General features: G+C 47.8%; 1 protein-coding gene across 2 annotated transcripts in view; it reads right to left on the reverse strand.

Annotated features, from left to right (window-relative positions):
* The window catches only part of DLEC1 (DLEC1 cilia and flagella associated protein), a 91,520-nt gene extending 79,236 nt beyond the window's left edge, over positions 1 to 12,284 (reverse strand). For both annotated transcript variants that reach the window (XM_043595742.1, XM_043595741.1), the window contains exons 1-2: positions 11,716 to 12,284; positions 10,571 to 10,721 (exon numbers count right to left, since the gene is read on the reverse strand). In XM_043595742.1, the coding sequence (XP_043451677.1) occupies positions 10,571 to 10,721; positions 11,716 to 12,114 (550 nt within the window). In that variant the 5' untranslated portion in view covers positions 12,115 to 12,284. The remainder of the gene's footprint in view (positions 1 to 10,570; positions 10,722 to 11,715) is intronic.
* Between the last annotated feature and the right edge of the window lie 8,407 nt (positions 12,285 to 20,691).

The following is a 20,691-nucleotide window of genomic DNA, read 5'->3' on the forward strand; positions in this document are numbered from 1 at the left end:
CGTTTATTTATTTTTGGGACAGAGAGAGACAGAGCATGAACGGGGGAGGGGCAGAGAGAGAGGGAGACACAGAATCGGAAACAGGCTCCAGGCTCTGAGCCATCAGCCCAGAGCCTGACGCGGGGCTCGAACTCACGGACCACGAGATGGTGACCTGGCTGAAGTCGGACGCTTAACCGACTGCGCCACCCAGGTGCCCCAAATATCCAGTTTTCAACAACAACAAATCACAAGAGGGATACCTGGGTGGCTCAGTCAGAGAGCACATGACTCTTGATCTCATGGTAGAGTTGGGTGTAGAGTTTAGTTTAAAAGAAAAAAATCACAAGACATACAAAGAAATAAGAGAGTGTGGCCCATTCAAAGGAAATCAATCAACCAACAGAAACTGTCCCTGAAAAAGACCTGATTACAGATATACTAGACAAAGACAATAAAACAACAGTCTTAAGATGCTCACAGAACGACAGGAAGATGTGGAGAAAGTCAAGAAGGTGATGTATGAACAAAATGTAAATATCAATAAGGACAATGAAAACCTAAAAAGAAACCAGAAAGAAATGTTGAAGCTGAAAAGTACCATAACTAGAAATGAAAAATTCACTATCAAAGAGATTCAAAGTCAGATTTGAGCAGGTAGAAGAATCAATGACATTGAAATAGGACAATGGAAAGGATCAAGTCTGAGGAACAGAATGGAAAGACTGAAGAAAAGTGAACAGAGCCTGGGGGACCCACGGGACAGCATCAAGCCAACCCACACACTCATGTGGGAATCCCAGAAGAGGGGACAGAAAGGGGCAGAGAGAATATCTGAAGAAATAATGGCTGAAAACTTCCCAAATGGGATGAAATACATGAAAGTAAACATCCAAGCAGCTCAGTGAACTGTAAGTAAGATGAACTCAGAGACTCACAACAAAACACACTAATCAAGCTTTTAAAGACACAAAGAGAGAATCTTCACAGCAGGAGAGCCACTCAGCACATATAAGGGCCCTCAGTAAGGTTGTCAGCAGATCTCCAAGAATTTTGGAGGCCAGAAGGCAGTGGGATGATGTGTTCAAAGTGCTAAAAGGAGAAAACTGTCAACTAAAAATCCTGTATCTGATAAAACCGTCCTTCAAAAGTAAGTAAGAAATGAAGACATTCGCAGATAAACAAAAGCTGAGGGAGTCTGTTACCATGAGACCTGCCTGCAAGAAATGCTGACAGAGTCCTGCAAGGTGAAATGAAAGGACACTAGACAGTAACCTGAAGCTGTATGGAGAAATAAAGATCTCAAAAAAAAAAAAAGGTGCATGGGAAATCATGGAAGGTTTCTACATGATTTAAGAGATTATTATTTAAAGAGAAAAAAACAAGTATTAGTCTAAAAGCTGGTATTATAGTAGCTTCAGTTTATAACTTGAAGTCTTGTTTTCTACATCATTGAAAGAAACTAATGCATTTTTAAAGTTTATTTATTTTGAGAGAGAGAATGTGTGCAAAAGCAAGGGGAAGGGTGGGGCAGAGAGAGAAGGAGAGAGAGAATCCCAAGCAGGCTCCTTGCTGTCAGCACAGAGCCCAATGCAGGGCTCGATTTCATGAACATGGGATCATGACTGAGCTGAAATCAAGAGTCAGATGCTCAATGGACTGAGACACCCAGGAAACCCAAGAAACGAATGCATTTAAAAGAACTGTTAGTTTATGGTTCTGGGCACACAATGGGTAAAGATGTAATTTTGTGACTTCAGCAACCTAACAGGGTGGGGACAGAACTGTAAAGAAGCAGAACTTTTGTAGGTTATTGAAGTTAAGCTGGTATAAATTCAAATTAGAGTGTTGTAACTTTAGGTTGTTAAATGTAATCCCTATGGTAACCACAAAGAAACTAGTTGTAGAATATACACAAAAGAAATTAGAAAGGAATTTAAACATTACACACACACACACACACACACACACTCACACAGACCCAACACAAAAGAAAACAGTAATGTGGCAAATAAGAGACAGAAGATCTATAAGGCATATAGAAAAAAATAACAAAATGACAGAAATCCCTCCTTATTAGTAATTACTTTAAATGTACATAGATTAAACTCCCCAATCAAAAGATAGTTTGGAAGAATGAATAAAAAGACATGATCCAACTACACGCTGTCTATAATGGACTCACTTTATTTTTTAAAATTTTTTTAACGTTTATTTATTTTTGAGAGAGAGAGAGAGCGCGCTCAGGGGAAGGGCAGAGAGAGAGAGGGAGACACACTCTGAAGCAGGCACTAGGCTGTGAGCTGTCAGCAGAGAGCCTGTCGCAGGGCTCAAACCCACGAACTGTGAGATCATGACCTGAGCCGAAGTCGGACGCTTCATCAACTGAGTATAATGCACTCACTTTAGATGCAAGACACAAATAGAATGTAAGTGAAAGGATGCAAAAAGATATTCCATGCAAATAGTAAACAAAGGTATAGCATTCCATGCAAAAGCACCTAAGGGGTAGCTATTCTAATATCAGACAAAATAGGTTTTAAATCAAAAGGTCACAAGACACAAAGAAGGACAGGGGTGCCTGAGTGGCTCAGTTGGTTAAGCATCTGACTCTTGATTTCGGCTCAGGTCAACATCTCATGGTCGTGGGTTCAAGCCCCGCATCGAGCCCCACGTCAATCTCTGCATAGAGCATGGAGCCTGCTTGGGATTCTCTCTCTCCCTCTCTCTCTGCCTCTCCCCCGCACTCTCTCCCTCTCAAAAATAAACAAACATTTTTTAAAAAGACACAAAGAAAGGCATTATATATTAATAAAAGGTTCAGTATGACAAGAAGATATAACAACTATAAACATTTACACATTTAAATACAGGCCATCAAAATAATGAAGCAAAAATTGACAGAATTGAGGGGAGAAATAGACAGTTCTACAACATTAGTTGGACACTTCAGTACCCCATTTGCAATAATAGAAAAACAAGACAGAAGATGAGTAAGGAAACAGAGGATGTGAAGAACACAACAGACCAACGAGATCTAACAGTACGCTCCCCAATGACAGCCATTTATTTACATGTTCTTCTCCAGTGCACATTAGACCTTTCCCAGACCACACGTAAAGCCACAAATTGAATTTCAATAGATTTTAAAAGATAGTTGGGGCGCCTGGGTGGCACAGTTGGTTAAGCGTCCGACTTCAGCCAGGTCACGATCTCGCGGTCCGTGAGTTCGAGCCCCGCGTCGGGCTCTGGGCTGATGGCTCAGAGCCTGGAGCCTGTTTCCGATGCTGTGTCTCCCTCTCTCTCTGCCCCTCCCCCGTTCATGCTCTGTCTCTCTCTGTCCCAAAAATAAATAAACGTTGAAAAAAAAAAAGATAGATATCATACAGAGTATCTTCTCTGACAACAATGGGATGAAATTAGAAATCAGGGACAGAGGAAACTGGAAAATTCACTAAACTGTGGGACTCAAACCACACATTTGTAAACAACAAATGGATCAAAGAAGAAACCACAATGGAATTAGAAAATACTTAGAGACAGACAATGAAAGTGAAAATACAACATACCCAACTTATAGGACACAGTGAAAATGGTGCTAAGGAGAAAATTTATAGCTATAAGCACATTTAAAAAAAAAGAAAGGGTGCCTGGGTGGCTCAGTTGGTTAAGTGTCTCACTCTTGATTTGGCTCAGCTCATGATCCCAGAGTTGTGGGTCGAGCCCCATGTTGGGCTCCGTTCTGAGCATGGAGCCTGCTTAAGATTCTCTCTCTCTCTCTCTCTCTCTCTCTCTCTCTCTCTCTCTCTCTTTCTGCCCCTCTCCCCAACTTGCTCTTTCTCTCTAAAAATAAACAAGGAAATATGAAAAAATAAGAAAGATCTCAAGTCAACAACCTAACTTTAGAACTTAAGAAAGCAAAAAAAAATTTTTTTAAAGAACTTAAGGAACTAGAAAAACAAACTAAACCCAAAGCTAGATGAAGGAAATAACAAAGATTAGAGCATAAATAGAGAACAGAAAAACAACAGACAAAATCAACTGAACCTAAAAGTTGGTTCTTCAGAAAAATCAACAAGACTGACAAAACTCTAGCTAGATCAACTAAGAAAAAGAGAAGACTCAACTGACTCAAGTCAGACATGAAAATGGGATGTTACTACTGATTCCACGGGGGGGGGGGGGGGGAAGGATTATAAGAGTACTAGGAACAATTCTATCCCCCCAAAATTGAATAACATAGATAAAGTGGACAAATTCCTAGAAACAGGAAACTTACAAGGACAAAATCCCAAAGAAATCTATTCAGGAATAGAAAATCTGAATTGACTTATAACTAGCAAGGAGATTAAATCAGCAGTCAAAAATCTCCCAACAAGGGGCCCCCGGGGTGGCTCAGCTGGTTAAGCATCTGACTTCGGCCCAGGTCATGATCTCACTATTCGTGAGTTTGAGCCTCATGTCAGGCTCTGTGCTGACAGCTCAGAGCCTGGAGCCTGCTTCAGATTCCATGTTTCCCTCTCTCTCTGCCCCTCTCCCACTCATACTCTGTGTCACTCTCTCTCTCAAAAATAAAGAAACATTAAAAAAAATTATTTTTAATCTCCCAACAAAAAAATGCCCTCCCTGCACCTGATGGTTTCACTGGTGAATTCTACCAAACATTTACAGAATTGAACATTTAAAAAAAACCAAACATTAAGTAGGAGGGAACACTTACTAACTCATTCAAGGAAGCCAGCATTACCCTGATACCAAAGCCAGACAAAGACACCACAAGAAAACTTCAGACCAGTATCTCTTATTAACCTCAATGTAAAAGTCTTCAGCAAAATACTAGCAAACAGAATCCAGCAGCTTAGTGAATGGATCATATACGATGACCAAGTAAGACCTATTCCTAGGATGCAAGGTGGTTCAACATATGAAAAAACTTATCAGTGTAATACACCACATTAATGGAATGAAGGGGGAAAAATCACATGATCATCTCAACTGATACAGAAATAACATTAAACAAACTCAACACACTTTCATGATAAAAACACTAAAAAAACTAGGACTAGGAGGAAACCACCTCAACATGATAAAAGCCACAGATGGAAAACCAGTAGCAAACATCATACTCAATGGTAAAAGACTGAAAGCTTTTCCTCGAAGGTCAGGAACAAGGCAAGGGGCAAGGATACCTGCTTTCACCATTTCTAGTCAACACAGCGCTGGTAGTTCTAACTAGAGCAATTAGGCAAGAAAAAAAAAAGGCATCCAAATTGGAAAGGAAGAAGTAAAAGTATCTGTTTGCAGATGATCTGACCTTATATGTAGAAAACCATAAAGGCTCCACAAAAAACTGTTAGAATATATGAATTCAGCAAAGTAGCAGGACACAAAATCAACATGCAAAAATCAGTTGCATTTCTATCCACTAACAGTGAATGATCTGAAAAGGAAATTATGGAAACAATTCCATTTAAGATAGCATCAGAGGGGTGCCTGGGTGGCTCAGTCGGTTAAGCAGCCAACTCCGACTTCGGCTCAGGTCATGATCTCGCAGTCCATGGGTTCGAGCCCCGCGTCCGGCTCTGTGCTGACAGCTCAGAGCTTGGAGCCTGTTTCAGATTCTGTGTCTCCCTCTCTCTGACCCTCCCCTGTTCATGCTCTGTCTCTTCCTGTCTCAAAAATAAATACAACGTTAAAAAAATTTTTTAAAAAAAGATAGCATCAGAAAGAATACCTAAAAGTTAATTGAAAAGGTGAAAGACTTGTACAATAAAAAGTACAAAACACTGCTGAAAGAAATTAAAGATGACGTAAATAGAAGGAAACATATTCCTTGCTAATGGATTAGAAGACTTAATACTAAAATGTCAATACCACCCAAAGTGATCTACAGATTCAGTGCAATCCCTACCAAAATACCAAGGATGTGTTTTGCAGAAATAGAAAAACCCATCCCAAAATTCATATGGAACCTCAAGGAACTCCCAATAGCCAAAACAACCCTGAAAAAGAATGAACAGAACTGGAAGATTCACGCTTCCTGATTTAAAAACTTACTGCAAAGCTATAGTAATCAAAATAATATGGCACTGACATAAAGACAGACATAGAAACAAATGGAATAGAATAAAAAGCCCAGAAATAAACCCTCATATCTATGGTCAAATGATTTTTGACAAGGATGCCAATACCATTCAATGAGGAAAGAACAATCTTTTCAACAAATGATGCTGGGGAAAGTGGATATCCTTATGCAAAAGAATGAAGCTGGACTCTTATCTAATACCATATAAAACATCCTATCAAAGTTAATCAGGGGCACCTGGGTGGCTCAGTCAGTTGACCGTCTGACTCCTGGTTTTGGCTCGGGTCATGGCCTCACAGCTTGTGGGTTCGAGCCCCACTTGCTTGGGATTTTCTGTTTCTCCCCTCTCTCTGCTCCTCCCCCTGACTCATGTGTGCATGCTGACTCTTGCCCACTCAGGTGCAAACTCTCTCTCCCTCTCTCAAAATAAATCAATAAACTTAAAAAGAAAGTTAAAGACCTTTGTCTTTCTCTTTCTGACTTCTTCGACTTAGCATTATACCCTCTAGGTCTACCCATGTTGTTGCAAATGGCAAGATCCATACTTTTTTATGGCTGAGTAATATTCCATTGTGTGTATGTACCGTATCTTCTTTATCCATTCATCTATTGATGGACACTTGGGTGCTTCCATATCTTGGCTATCGTAAACAATGCTACGATAAGCATATGATTTCCCTCATATGTGGAATTTCAGAAACGAGACACATGAACGAAGAAAATAAGAGACAAATTAAAAACTCTTAAATATGAAGAACTCGTGGTTGCCAAATGGGGGGTGGGGGGATGGGTGAAATAAAGGGGGTTAAGAGTACACTTATAAGTGACAGTAAGTGTCACTGCATCTCTTGGTCTGACTTCATGCCAGAGGGAGTTAACATAATTTCACCGCTTCTAGCTCAAGAACTTAATGAGGCACCTATAATGTTACCCAACAGGAAACTATATGCCTCTTGGGATAGGTATTTTGTTGTGTGAAACGGTCTCAACACTGCAGGATGTCTTAGCATCCCTGACCTGCCAAGTACTGAAAGACAGAAACACAACCCACCCCCTTCACTGGAACATCAAAGATGCTTCCAAACTTTTCTGCATGCCCGCCAGGAGAATGGCACGCCCCAAGGTTAGGACTACTGAATGTGAACACAGAACCTGCTCTAAATGCAGTTTACCCTTCCCTACCTCCGAAAACTCAAACGTCTATCTTCCCTTATTTGGCTGGAGTATCAGCCACTCCGAGAGTATAAATTCTATTTTGACTAAAAGGCCTCCACCACTTACTGGCTAGGTGACCTTGAACAAGGTAGCTAAACTTACAAAACTTAGTTTCTTTCTCTTTTTTTAAATTTTTTTTTAAATGTTTATTTAGTTTTGAGATAGAGAGAGACAGAGCGTGAGCGGGGAAGGGGCAGAGGGAGGGGGAGACAAAGAATCCGAGGCAGGCTCCAGGCTCTGAGCTGTCAGCATGGAGCCCTACACGGGGCTTGAACTCATGAACTGGGAGATCGTGACCTGAGCGAAAGTTGGACGCTTAACCCACTGAGCCACCCAGGCGCCCCTATAGAACCTCAGTTTCATCTATGAAACGGGGAGGAGGCTTACTTAAGTCAGGGGAGTTAGCTCTAGCGCGGAAGCAAGAGTTCCTTCCTGAGCTTCCCCCCACCCCCACACGAAATATAAGTCTTGGCTATTTTGGAATATCTTGTACATTAAGATCCCTTGATAGTTTATAGAAGCTAGTTCCAAGAAGCACAAAATTTTATTCAGAGCAAATAAAGCCGGCTCACTTAAAAGCAAAAACAAGTATGCTTATTGTGACGAGCATGGAGTAACGTACAGAATTGCTGAATCGTCATACTGCACACCTGAAGCTAATAGAACACTGTATGTTAATTGGACTTCAATTCGAATTTTAATCAAAGGCCTAAATGTAAGACCTAAAACAGTAAGACTCTTAGAATATAGGGCAAACAGTTCACAGCACTGGATTGGACGATGGTTTCTTGGATATGACACCAAAGGCACAGGCAACAATTTAAAAAATGACAGGGGCACCTGGGTGGCTCAGGGAGTTGAGCGTCCGACTCCAGCTCAGGTCATGATCTCAAAGTCCCAATGCCTGAGTCTGAGCTCCGCATCAGACTCTCTGCTGTCAGCACAGGACCCACTTTGAATCCTCTGTCCCCAACTCTCTCTGCCCCTCCCCCCACTCGCACTCTCTCACACACGCACACAAATTAACATTTGAAAAAAATGTCTTTAATAAAAATGATTTTAAAAATGGCTTCCATGGGCATTTCTCCAAAGAAGATATGTAAATGGCCAATCGGTACATGAAAAGAGGCTCAACATCACTAATTTGCAGGGAGATGCAGATCAAAACTATAAGATACCACCTCACACTCATTAGAATGGCTACTATCAAAAAAACCAGAAAATAACACGTGTTGGAGAGAATGTTAGAGAAATGGGAATCCGGGTGCACTGTTGGGGGGGATGTAAAAATGATATAACCGCTGTGGGAAACAGTATGGCGGTTCCTTCAAAAAATTAAAAGTGGGATTAACATATGACCCAGAAATTCCACTTTTGGGTATATACCCCCAACAGAATCAAAAGCAGGGTCTCAAAGAGCTGTCTGTACGCCCTTGTTCATAGCCGCTTTATTCATGATAGCCAAAACGTGGAGGCAACCCAAGTCTCCATCAACGGACGAATGGATTAGCAAAAATGTGGTTTATACATACAATAGAATACTGTTCAGTCTTAAAAGGGAAGGAAATTCTGACATATGCCATGACACGGGTGAAGCCTGAGGACATTGTGCTAAGTGAAATAAGCCAGTCACAAAAAAGACAAATACCATATGATTTTACTTATATGAGGTACTTAGAGTAGTCTAAACTATAAAGGCAGAAAGTAGAATGGTGATTGCCAGGGGCTGGGGTAAGGGGAATGGGAAACTATTGTCTAATGGGAAACTAAATGAGATTTTTAGTTTTGGAAAATGAAAAGAGTTCAAACTTAAAAAAAAAAAACTACATATATAAACAAAGGGGCACCAGAGTGGCTCAGATAGTTAAGCATCTGACTCTTGATTTTTGACTCAGGTTATGATCTCATGGTTCATGAGTTAGAGCCCCAAGTTGGGCTCTGCACTGAGAGCACGAAGCCTGCTTGGGATTCTCTCTCTCTCTTTCTGCCCCACCCCTCCCCCACTCATGCTTTCTCGCTCTCTCAAAATAAATAAATAAACTTAAAAAAAAACTATGAAAAGAGCTCTGGGGGCATATGGGTGGCTCAGTTGGTTAAGTGTCCAACTCTTAGGCTCAGGTCATGATCTCACAGTTTGTGATCAAGCCCCACGTTGGCTCTGCACTGACAGCATGGAGTCTGCTTGGGATTCTCACTCTCCCTTACTCTCTGCCCCTCCCCTGCTTGCTCGCTCGCTCTCTCAAAATAAATAAACATTAAAAAAAGGAATTCTGGAGATGCAGGGTGGTAATGGTCGTACAACATTATGTATGTGCTTACTATCTCTGAACTGTACCCTTAGAAATAGGTAAGATGGCAAATTTTAGGTGTATTTTACTACAATAAAAAAATTGGGGGGGGGAACAGCTGTCAAGAACATGAAAGACAATTACGGAATGATAAAGTCACAGGAATAAAAGGCACAACATAAGGAATGCCGTCAATGATGCCGTAATAGCGACGTATGGGGACAGATGATAGCTACACTTCTGCTGAGCACAATGTAGACATGTCCAGTCACTAAGTCGTACATGTGAAACTGATGTAACATTGTGTGTCAACTGCACTTGGCTAAAAAAAATTTTTAATGGTCATTTATTTCTGAGAGAGAGAGAGAGAGAGAGAGAGAGAGAGAGAGAGAGAGAGACAGAGTGTGAGTGGGGGAGGGGCAGAGAGAGAGGGAGACACAGACCTTGAATCAGGCTCCAGGCTCTGAGCTGTCAGCATAGAGCAGGACGCAGGGCTCGAACCCATGAACTGTGAGATCATGACCTAAGCCGAAGTTGAATGCTTAACTGACTGAGCCACCCAGGCGCCCCACAACTAAAAAAAAAAATTTAAAGAACATGAAAGACAAGAAAAGATCAAAGAATTCTTCTGAACCACAGACTCTAAAAGGGGGTCTGGACAATCCCATGCAACAAGACTTCCTAGGCAGAGTCCTGGACCAGAGAAGAGAAGAAGCCACCGTGGGTCAGCTGGTGAAACCTGGATGGGATCTGTGAATTGGAGGTTAATGTTGCACAAATGCTGATTTCTAGGCTTGGAGGGTGGTATGCTGGTGGTGTAGGGGACAGTCTCTGTTTGGGAGACGTGCATGCTAGAGCGTTCTGTGGTACTGAAACATCACATCTTCCATTTACATTCCAAACATTCAGAAGAAAGCTAGAGAGCAGACAGTGGAGCAAACACGGTCATGTATTAACAACAGGGGAATCCGGTGAGGGGCATATGGGAGTTCTTTACACACACCTGGAGGGATCTTGATGAAGGTCTCCTGGGCATGCACATCGGCCTGTTGCATGATCCGTTCTTTCTCTGCAAGAGCTCGTGCACGGCCCTGAATGATATGTCTCTCCAACATTTCAATTTCATCCAGCCGCTGCTTGTAGAGCTCCCGAATCTGACAGGTAGACCATCAAACGCACAGAAATCTGGTGAGATCACAGAGCTTTACTCACCCTCCCCCCAGCATCAGGCTTCCTGGGAAACCCAGAGCAGTCACAGAACTATGGAGACCATCTGGTCCAACCCAACAGGTGTGAAAACTGAGACCCACCGAGGGAAACGTCTTAAAGGTTTCACGGTAAAGTCAGGGAAAGAGCCGAGCCTGAAAGTCCGCTTCCTGCCTTCACGGCTGCCACGCAAACGCGGAAAAGGCACACACACCACCTGGGGTAGACAGAATTATGCCAGGCAGGTGCCCCTTCAAGGAAGGACCTGCTACCTAGCAGCAGGGAGTGTAAGGAGCAGTCAGCCTCCAGCTGTCAGCCCTTTCACAGTTGACCTCAGCTGCTGGAAAGTGCTCATCTGGGACTCCCTACAAGGGATTCCTCGGCAGTGCGGATCCAAGGCAGATGAGGAAGCAGGTGTGTTCTCATCTGTACAAGGGACTGGGCGTGCTTCCTCAAATCTGGACACGGAATGCCTAGGTTCCGACTGTGGTGTGTGACATAAACACAGGCAGCCCCAAAGGGGTGACTTTTAGCTTCACGATCTCCAGGGAACAATTATTCAGCTATCTGCCCCAGGCCTTTTATTTATACGTGCAGTATGTAACTGTGCGTGTGCATGTAGAGAAATGACGATGAAGAGGTGCTCCAGACATAGGCTGTGTGTGTGTGTGTGTGTGTGTGTGTGTGTGTGTGTGTGTTTTACGTAAATGCGCGGAAAGCGTGTCCTTCTACCACACTGTCGAACGCACCGACGCACGGACTCTGCGCTTTCCCAGCGGCATCCCCAGGGCCTCGCCCCCGGCAGGTGCCGGCATTTGTCCAGCGGTTGAGTCCCGTGGGAACCCGCCTTTCTGGGGTTGCGCCCTGGGTCCCCCGCACTGTCCCCCGCCCCGTCCCCGGCGAGCACCGGCAGGGAGCGCGCGGGGCTCCGGGCCGCCTCACCCGCCGAAGCTCGTCCACGAATTCCTCGTGGCGCGCATCCTGGCTGCCGCGGGCCTTGATCAAGTTCGCGCTCAGGTCCTCGCCGATCACCTCGTTGGTGTACAAGCTGCGGAAGAGGCCGGTGAGCAAGTGCGAGATGTCTTGGGTGCGCAGCGAGGTGGGGCGCAGACGCAGCAGTGGCGGCTCGGGGAGCGGCCGGAGCGCGGCGGGCCCGGCGCGGCGGGCCCGGCCCCCAAAGCCGTAGTGAGAGGCTTCGGAGCAGGCGACCGAGGACAGACGGGTGGACTCGCTGGGGCTGCGGACCCGGGACTGACGCGAGGCGGGCGTCCACGGCGCGCCCCCGAACGCGCAGGACCCGGACTCTGCAGACAGCCGGTCCCCTGCTCTCCCCGTCTCCATGGCAACTGAGACGCCGCTCACGCCTTGCCGCCCTTCCGCTTCCGGCCGCGCCTCTTCCGCTTTGCCTCCCTCTTCGGCGGCGCCTTCGGTGTCGTCACCGTTGTAAATATTCGCATCTTCTCTGTAGACCCTGTTAAAGTGAGCTTCGCGTGAGGCACCTGTGGAAACCCAGTTCGCTGGCGCAGCCGGGTCGGTCTGGATGCAAAGCCTGGTTCCTAACTACCTCTCTTCGTCCGTTCATTCTCTGATTTCTTAAGCAATTATTAATTCGCTCATTTAATATTTATGGTATAAAGACTGTATTTCAAGTCTGTGCTGGGAGCTGAAAATACCAAAGGAAGTAAGATGCTGCTTCTGCCCTCAGTCGTGTGTGCGTGTGTGTGTGTGTGTGTGTGTGAGAGAGAGAGAGAGAGAGAGAGAGAGAGAGAGAGAGAGAGAGACCGAGACGTGGAGACCAGCGTGATGAGCAGGGAGGGAACTAGAAAACAGTGCTAGCTTTTAGTGGGTTAAGCCCAAGGTGGCGATAAGTGTTGGTTATCAGGGAACCACAAAGTGACAGGACCTCATCATTCTGCGGACGGAGCGTAAACAGTGGCTTTTTGGACGAAGTGAAGACCCGGCAGAGATTTTTTTAAATCACCATCATTAGTCATCAGGGAAGTGGAAATTAAAACCACAGCGTGATACCGCTAACACTTAGTACAATGTCAGGAAGTTAAATAAATGTACCAAATGAGTTCTGGTGAAGATGTGGGGAAACTCAAAATCTCATGTTGCCATGGGAATACAAACTAGTACAGCAACTCTGGAAAACGGTGTGGCAGTTTCTTAGAATGTTACACATACAGGAGGCCCACTCCTAGGTATTTTCCGGAGGGAAATGAAAACCTAGGGGCACACAAAACCCTGTACACAAACGTTTATGGCGGCTTTGTTCACCATCTCCTGGAAAAAAAACCCCAAATGTCCTATCCACTGGCCAAAGGATAAATTGGGGTGCATCTATACAACAAACGCTCTCAGCAATAAAGAGGAAACAGACTACTGATAAAACAGCAGGGATGAATATCAAATGCATTACGCTAGGTAGAAAAACCCATCCTCAAAAGGCTGTATACCGAATGGTTTCATTTTTAGGACCTTCTGAAAAGTACAAAACAGAAAACAGATCAGTGGTTGCCAGAAGCGGGTCATGGAAAGTAGTGTTGGCTCTAAAGGAGGCGGAGGAAATTCCTTGGGGTGAGGGAACTGTTCTTTATCGCGGTGGTGGTTACACAACTGTATGGCTTTGTCAAACCTCGCAGGACTATAAAGGATAAATCTTATTGTATACAAATTACGCTCCAGTTTTTTAAAAAGTGAAGGGGAAAAAAAAAAAAAGGAGGAGTAGGAATAAGCCAGGAGAGGAGGAAAAAAGGGGCACTCTGGGCGGAGGGAACCCATGGTACAAAAGCCAGGCAAGAGCACTGCATGTGGGGTGAAAAATGTCAGCAGTTCAGGAGTGGAAGTTAGAGTTTGAGCGGGACGAATGAAGCTGAGCGGCGAGGGCCAGATCATAAGCAGGTTTGGAGGCAACATTAGAGAATTTAAACTTCATTCTGAGCACAGAAGGGCCATCAAGGGTCTTCAGGTGGGGGTGTCATGATGAGTTCTGTGTTTACTGAGAGTGCTCGGGTTGCTGTGAAAGAACAGACTGGAGGGAGGCGAGAGGCGTCAAGGTGATGGGTTAGGAAAGTAATGCAGAGGTTAGGAAGCAGGCGGATTGGGAGTTTAGGGTAGGGGAGAGGAATGGATTGGAGACATGTGAACGGGGGAATTCACAAGACCTGCCGGTGGAAAATGGGAGTACGAGAGAAGAGGGGCCCAGAATGACTCCCCAATAACCTGTGTGTGCAACCAGTGGGGGGGATCATCTCCACTGAAAGGGGGGAGAGGACCACGCTTGTCCAGGACAGCCACTTGAGATCACACAGACTGCCATCATTAGCACACGATGGCTTCTGCTCACAGCTGATACAATTCGCTGCTTTTTCCTCCTGGGGTGAGCCTGTGGGCCTTCACAGATGAAACCCGCTCCCTGAGATGAGCCCCAGGGTGCTTGCCCATGGACCTGGGCCACTTCTGCTTCTCTTGGGTGGGCCTGGCTCCCTTATCTGCCCTGTTCAGTACCTTTCCCGTCCTCAGAGGAGACCCTGCTGTGAATCTCCCCCAGCATCTTTCTCCGCAGCGTGAGGGACCAAAGAGACCTGTCCCATGCCCACCCTCCAGGTACCTGGGGCCGCAGAATTATGTGCTGAAACATCCTAAGCCCATTGACGGGGCCTCCAGTGGAGATATATATATATATATATATATATATATATATATATATATAATCTCCATATATATGTATCCATACACACACACACAATTTTTTTTTTTTTTAAGTAGACTTCACGCCCAGTGCAGAGCCCAGTGGCCGGGCTTGAACTCACCACCCTGAGACCAAGACCTGAGCTGAGATCAAGAGTTGGACACGTAACCAACTGAGCCACCCAGGCGCCACCGCAGGCTTCTTTTTCAAAGCCTTCCTCCCGTTGCTGACTGGTGTGTGCCCCGAGGAGCAGGTTTGGTGGGAAGTGGAAGTGGACCGAGCTTGGGCAAGTGGGCTGGTTCGCCCAGGTATCCACGTGCACGCGAGGCCCCCGGTGGTGCAGGAAGGCGCTGTGGGTGGGAAGAGAAGCGGAACAGTCTGGGGGGCCTCCACTGCTCTGGTGTTAGGAGCGGGCCAGCCCAAACCCCACGGTCTTGTTGGTTAGAAGCAGTTCCTGTGGAAGCTCCCTGGTCCCCTTCCCTGTCTTGGGGAAGGACAGGACAGTGGATTCTTGCCATCACTTTTGGCCTCTCGGTGCTGCCCCCAGACAGCCTCAGAGAAGCTCCCAGGGCCTCTGCCCCAGCCTGGGAGCGGTCTCCCCTTTTTCTGTGACCCCTCCCGCCCTCTGGCTTCAGCCCCTCTGCTCTGTCCAGGCTGAGGTCCCCGGCAACCTTCCGGCTCCTCCAGTGGCAGCGGCCACGCCTCCGTCTGTCTTCTACCTTTCAGCAATATAGGCCACTGCCTCTTCCACTCCTGCCTTGCTTCCCCCTCCTCTGTGTTTCCCCCATATCCACCCCTGTCTCCCTCTGGGACTGGTCTCCCTCTGCCTGAGAAGCTGGATTCATCCCTGATTCTGCCTCCAGCATTCGACTTCTGTTTGCCCCCTGACTGAACCAATTAAGGAAGTGGTTCAGACCCGGCCCCGGAAGAAACAAGGGGCCGGGGCCCTCGCTGGCACCACTCTCCGGCCTCCTCCCCTAGGCAGACCTCTTATCACAAAGAGAATCCCTTGAGCTGCCTTCTTCACTTTTTCACAATCTGTTCTGCTGACCAGAACTTTTGTTTCTTTTAAACAAATGCAGGCCCACTCACTGTATGAAACTATCTTTTTTTTTCAATATATGAAATTTATTGTCACATCGGTTTCCATACAACACCCAGTGCTCATCCCAAAAGATGCCCTCTTCAATACCCATCACCCACCCACCGCTCTCTCCCACCCCCCATCAACCCTCAGTTTGTTCTCAGTTTTTTTTTTTTAATTTTTTTTCAACGTTTATTTATTTTTGGGACAGAGAGAGACAGAGCATGAACGGGGGAGGGGCAGAGAGAGAGGGAGACACAGAATCGGAAACAGGCTCCAGGCTCTGAGCCATCAGCCCAGAGCCCGACGCGGGGCTCGAACTCACAGACCACGAGATCGTGACCTGGCTGAAGTCGGACGCTTAACCGACTGCGCCACCCAGGCGCCCCATGTTCTCAGTTTTTAAGAGTCTCTTATGCTTTGGCTCTCTCCCACTCTAACCTCTTTTCTTTTTTTTCCTTCCCCTCCCCCATGGGTTTCTGTTAAGTTTCTCAGGATCCACATAAGAGTGAAAACATATGGTATCTGTCTTTCTCTGTATGGCTTTGTATGAAAATATCTTAAATTATTCAATCGGGTGCCCCCTAATGAACTTCACCTTGTACAATGTTTTCGTTTTGTTTTGTTTTTGAAGTATATTTATTTATTTTGAGAGAGAGAGAGCGTCCGCGCGCACACGAGCACAAGTGGGGGAGGAACAGAGAGAGATGGGGAGGGAGAAAGTCCCAAGGAGGCTCCGCACTGTCAGCACAGAGCCCGATGGAGGGCTCGATCTCATGAACCGTGAGATCACGACCTGAGCCGAAATCAAGAGTCAGATGCTCAACCGACTGAGCCACCCAGGCGCCCTTCACCTTGTACAATGTTTTTGTATGTAATATACAGATAATATCACAGAGTTAGATAATAATATAATATCACGGAACTAGAATTGCGTAGCCAAAGGGTGTGTCCTCGTTAATATTTGAGAAGCTGCCAAACTGGCCTCCAGAAAGATGATCCCAGAGCAGATCTCCACCAGCATTATGAGATGCTGGTGAGATGCCGGTGAGAGCTGATGGACGTTTTCAACATGTTTTCAACCACATTCCAGATTTTATTCCCAGCCTGCACCCGCCTCCAAAACTCCAGATTTGTACATCCATCATGTCCTTGATATGTCGCCTTGGCCATCTGAAGGTATCTCAAACTCAGTATGTCCAGAGTAGAGCCCCTCCTCCTCCTCAGTCTTCTCCATTTCGGGTTTTGGGAGCTGCCTCCTTCCCCGGCCCAGTCAGAAGCTTGGAGTCATCCTTGACTCCTCTCTTGACCATACTGGCCCCACTGGTAATTCTTGCTGGCTCTCCCATTAGACTGTATGTATCCAGAGTCCTACCGCCAAGGTCTGGACCACCATCTCCATCACCTGAATTACTTCGAGAGCCTCCTCACCCGGCTCCCTGCTTCACCCCTTGTCCCTCCATGATACTCCTCCCTGCAGCCAGAGTGATTCTTTGAAAACACGGGTGGGATCATGTCCCTCTTTGACCTGAAACCTTCCAAGTGCTCTCCATTTCTCCCAGTGTAAAAGTGGAAGCCCTTAGAAGGCCCAGCAGAACCTGGTCCCCATTACCTCTCGCCTCCTCTCATTATCTCTCTCCCTCTGCCCCAGTCACACTGGATTCCTTGCCGGTCCCCCAACACACCAGCCACACACCTGCCTCGGCCTCGACACTTCCTGTCCCCTCTGCCCAGAATCCTCTTTCCCAGATATCCCCGAAAGGCTCTCCTACATGTCTTTGCTCAAATGTCACTTGCCTTGTAAGATCCAGCCCATTTAAAATCGAACCCTCTCCCTTCCAGAATTCCCTCACCTTACACACCTTGTAATATACAACTCACTTCTTATGTTTATTATAGCGTCTCTTTTTGTCCTACTAGAAGTTAAGCTCCACGAGGACAGGGGTTTGGAGTATATTTTGTTCACTGACGATTCCCAAGCCTCTAGAACTGGGCCTGGTAGGTGCCCAATAAATGTTTGTTGAACAAATGAAATAGCAGAGCAGGGTCCTCTCCAGTTCACGGACGTAAGTGTGCTCCTCCCTCACAGGGGGGGTCTGAGGGCCAGTCTCCTGAGTATTTCCCCACACCTGTGGGGTGGTATAGGGTTGGGGCAAGCATTGAGACCTGGTCCACAGTGAAAGAAACATCACAGTTATGTTCACAAACAAATACACAATGAAAATGTCACAGATATAATTATGGAAAAGTAACCCAGGTCGTCCCATATCATCCTGGGATGACCAATGGGCCCTGACACCCTGTGGTCCATCCCAGCATCCTGGATCCCTGCACGGTCAGTACTGTCTTCCTGGCATGATCTGAGCACCCGCACTTGCCATAGCCGCTTCCTTGGGAGAGGCCGCCTTCACCTTTCCTCCCAGTGCGTCCGGATTTGGGTCCGGGACCCTCTGGAGTGGGGCTCAGATGGGGTTTTCCAGGCCTCGCAAGCATCAGGGCACGCCCTTAGACCAAGAGCCTGAGGCTGGGCTCTGTGACCACCAGGCTCAGTAGAGGGGGCCAGGTAGGGGACAGCCGCGGGGAGAGAGGATTCCAGTCTATGTCTGTCCAGCAGGCACTTACTTGTACCAGGTAGGGGACATCTGTCATTTCAGTGGACTCCAAGGGAAACTGCAGCTCCTGACTGTGGAGCTCACAGAAATGAAGGGATTGCTCAAAGTGTCACAACAGGAAGCCACGCAGCTGATTTAAAGAGCCTCTCATCCCTGTGCCCTGGGACAGGGGCTTCAAAGACCAGGAAGGGCAGAATAAACCACCGCACCTACTCAAAGTTGCCTAGGTTTGCATTTCTGGGGAATGGGGTGGGCGGGGCCAGTCCTGAAGCACAGAGGAGCCCGACAGTCCCGAAAGTTGACATTCAGGTTTGATCCTCTCCCTCCCCAGGCCTCTAGAATGAATAGTGGTGGCACGGCCTGGGAAGTGACTGGAAGTAGGCACGACCCTAATACTAGGTCTCACTAGGTGTCCCCTGTCTGCCGTCATCCCAGAAGCCCCCTTCTCCTGCACCCCTCCCCACCCCTACACACACTGAAGACAGGATAGTCCACTGAGGTGGCAAGATGCCTGAAACGCCACCACAGGACAACATGGTTGGCCATGCACGGCCCCTCTCTGCACACTGAGCTTGCCAGAAGTCCCGTGAGTCACCAGGATCTCAGGGCATCTTGCAGAGGTAACTGAGAGCTGGGTTTCGGGGAGGGTAATTCAGGCGCCAGGGCAGGGCTGGGCCCACAGAGGGCCCTGCTTGTTTAGGGCAGAGGTTTGTGGTTGGGCACAAAGCCTCATGCTAGGCCCTCCAGGCTCCCTCCCCTCCAAAGACGAATAGATATACTCCCCGCACAGGCAGGCAGAGTGCCTCCCAGCCTGTGAGAGAGGGAGGGGCCGACAGGGGAGGTGAGGACAGTACCCCGGAGTGTAGACTGACCCACAGGTCAGGGCGGCATCCTGGTTGCTCTGAGCAGGGCGTCGCCCAGCCCTCTTTTCTGGCAGAACCTGGTTGCCTGCGCCAACTCTGAGTCAGCCATGCCTAATAATCTCAGGCCAGGGAGGAGGCTTCAGCTCCTCTGCTTGGGGCCAGATGCCAGACGAGGGCCTGAGTGGGGTGGGTCTGGGGTACGTAAAGGAAGAGCCTGGCTGCAGCCCCCCCCCCCCCCCGGCACCTGGGCAGAGGGAGAGGCAAAGGTCCTAAATAACGCTCTAGTTTGGAGCCTGGGGCTCAGAGCTGGGAGGTGACGTGAATCAATAGGAATGATGCTTGAGATGAAGCCAAGGCAACTGCTGGTGTCAGAATTTCAGCAGGTCTCTGCCTGGAAAGAGGAACAGGGCTTGAGGAGGCCTGACTTGCTGAGTAGAGGGTATTGTGGGCCCCCTGGGAAAGTCAGTGTTCCCCAAAGGGCAGGCCTGGGGACGTGCGTTCTAGCCTAGAATTGAGAGGGAGAGACAGATGTGAGGGCAGAGAAAGGACCCCCCTCATCCACCCTGCCCCCAGGCGGGGGCTCCAAAGTGAGGCCTGCCGGTGTGGACTTGCTCATCCCAGACTGGAAGGGAAACCAAGGAGGGCTCTGACAGGCCTGCCAGGGGCAGGGGCGGGCAGCGCTCCTACTGAAGGACAGAACCACTGAACTCAGTGCCAGATAAAGGACTAGACCTTCTCTATGTGCAGGAGGCCCAGGCGGGGAGGGGGCTCTCCAAAGTCTGGAAGTTCCGACCCAGTCTCAGCCATCAGAACAGGAAGATCTGCCCTCTGGCTTACACCCCTCCCTGAGGTATTCAAGGCCACCTAGGCCCGGTTGGCTGGGAAGAGGAAGGATTGAGGTGAGCCAGGCCTCGTCCTCCTCCAAGAGGGGTCCAACGGGCTTCTGCCAGACTCTCACATCGGCTTTACCAGCCCAGGAAGCCTGGATGATTCACTGGTGGGCCCGGCACGCTTCATCCTGGGAGGCCTTCTGGAGTCTCTCCCAAAGGGTGATAGGCAGCAGGATTCCTGGACTTTCTGCAGGGGGGGGGGGGGCCGGTATCTGAGTACCCTATAAAGAGGGTGTCTGGGTTGCAAGACTTGAGGGGATACAAGGGACCATAAGGGCCTCTTGTTCAGACAGCCCCTTGGGAAGCTACCCAAAGAAAGGACCCTGGAGATGTAACCCCACCCTAGGTCCCGTCCCTCCACTCTACTGCACAGAGCGCCAGGGGGTTGGGGTGTGAGAGGCTCAAAGGTGAGCTCCCTGCATCCAATTGCTGTAAACTTCCCCTGCCTGAGTCCCAGCCCTCACCAAAGGCACTCTTGGGGTTAGAAACTTCCCATCGAGAGAAGAGGGTACCCTCCTTCGGACGAGGTTCAGGCATACCTCTCCGAGGACCTCCTAACCCGTGCCGATGCACCCATTTTGCAGAAGGGAAAGTACAGCTGTGGGGAACCTCTGCTGGCCGCCCGGCCGCCCAGGCTCCCCTTCGCAGCAGCCCGGCTGGGCGTCGGAGGCTACGCGGTCCTTTCCCCAGAATGACGCGATTCTTTCGAGCATCACCCCAACCCTGGCGAGGCGCCTACAAGTAGGGCGTGGGGCCGGGCCGCCCGCGGTAATGA

The sequence above is a fragment of the Prionailurus bengalensis genome, chromosome C2 (assembly GCF_016509475.1).
Source record: "Prionailurus bengalensis isolate Pbe53 chromosome C2, Fcat_Pben_1.1_paternal_pri, whole genome shotgun sequence".
Taxonomy (NCBI): domain Eukaryota; kingdom Metazoa; phylum Chordata; class Mammalia; order Carnivora; family Felidae; genus Prionailurus; species Prionailurus bengalensis.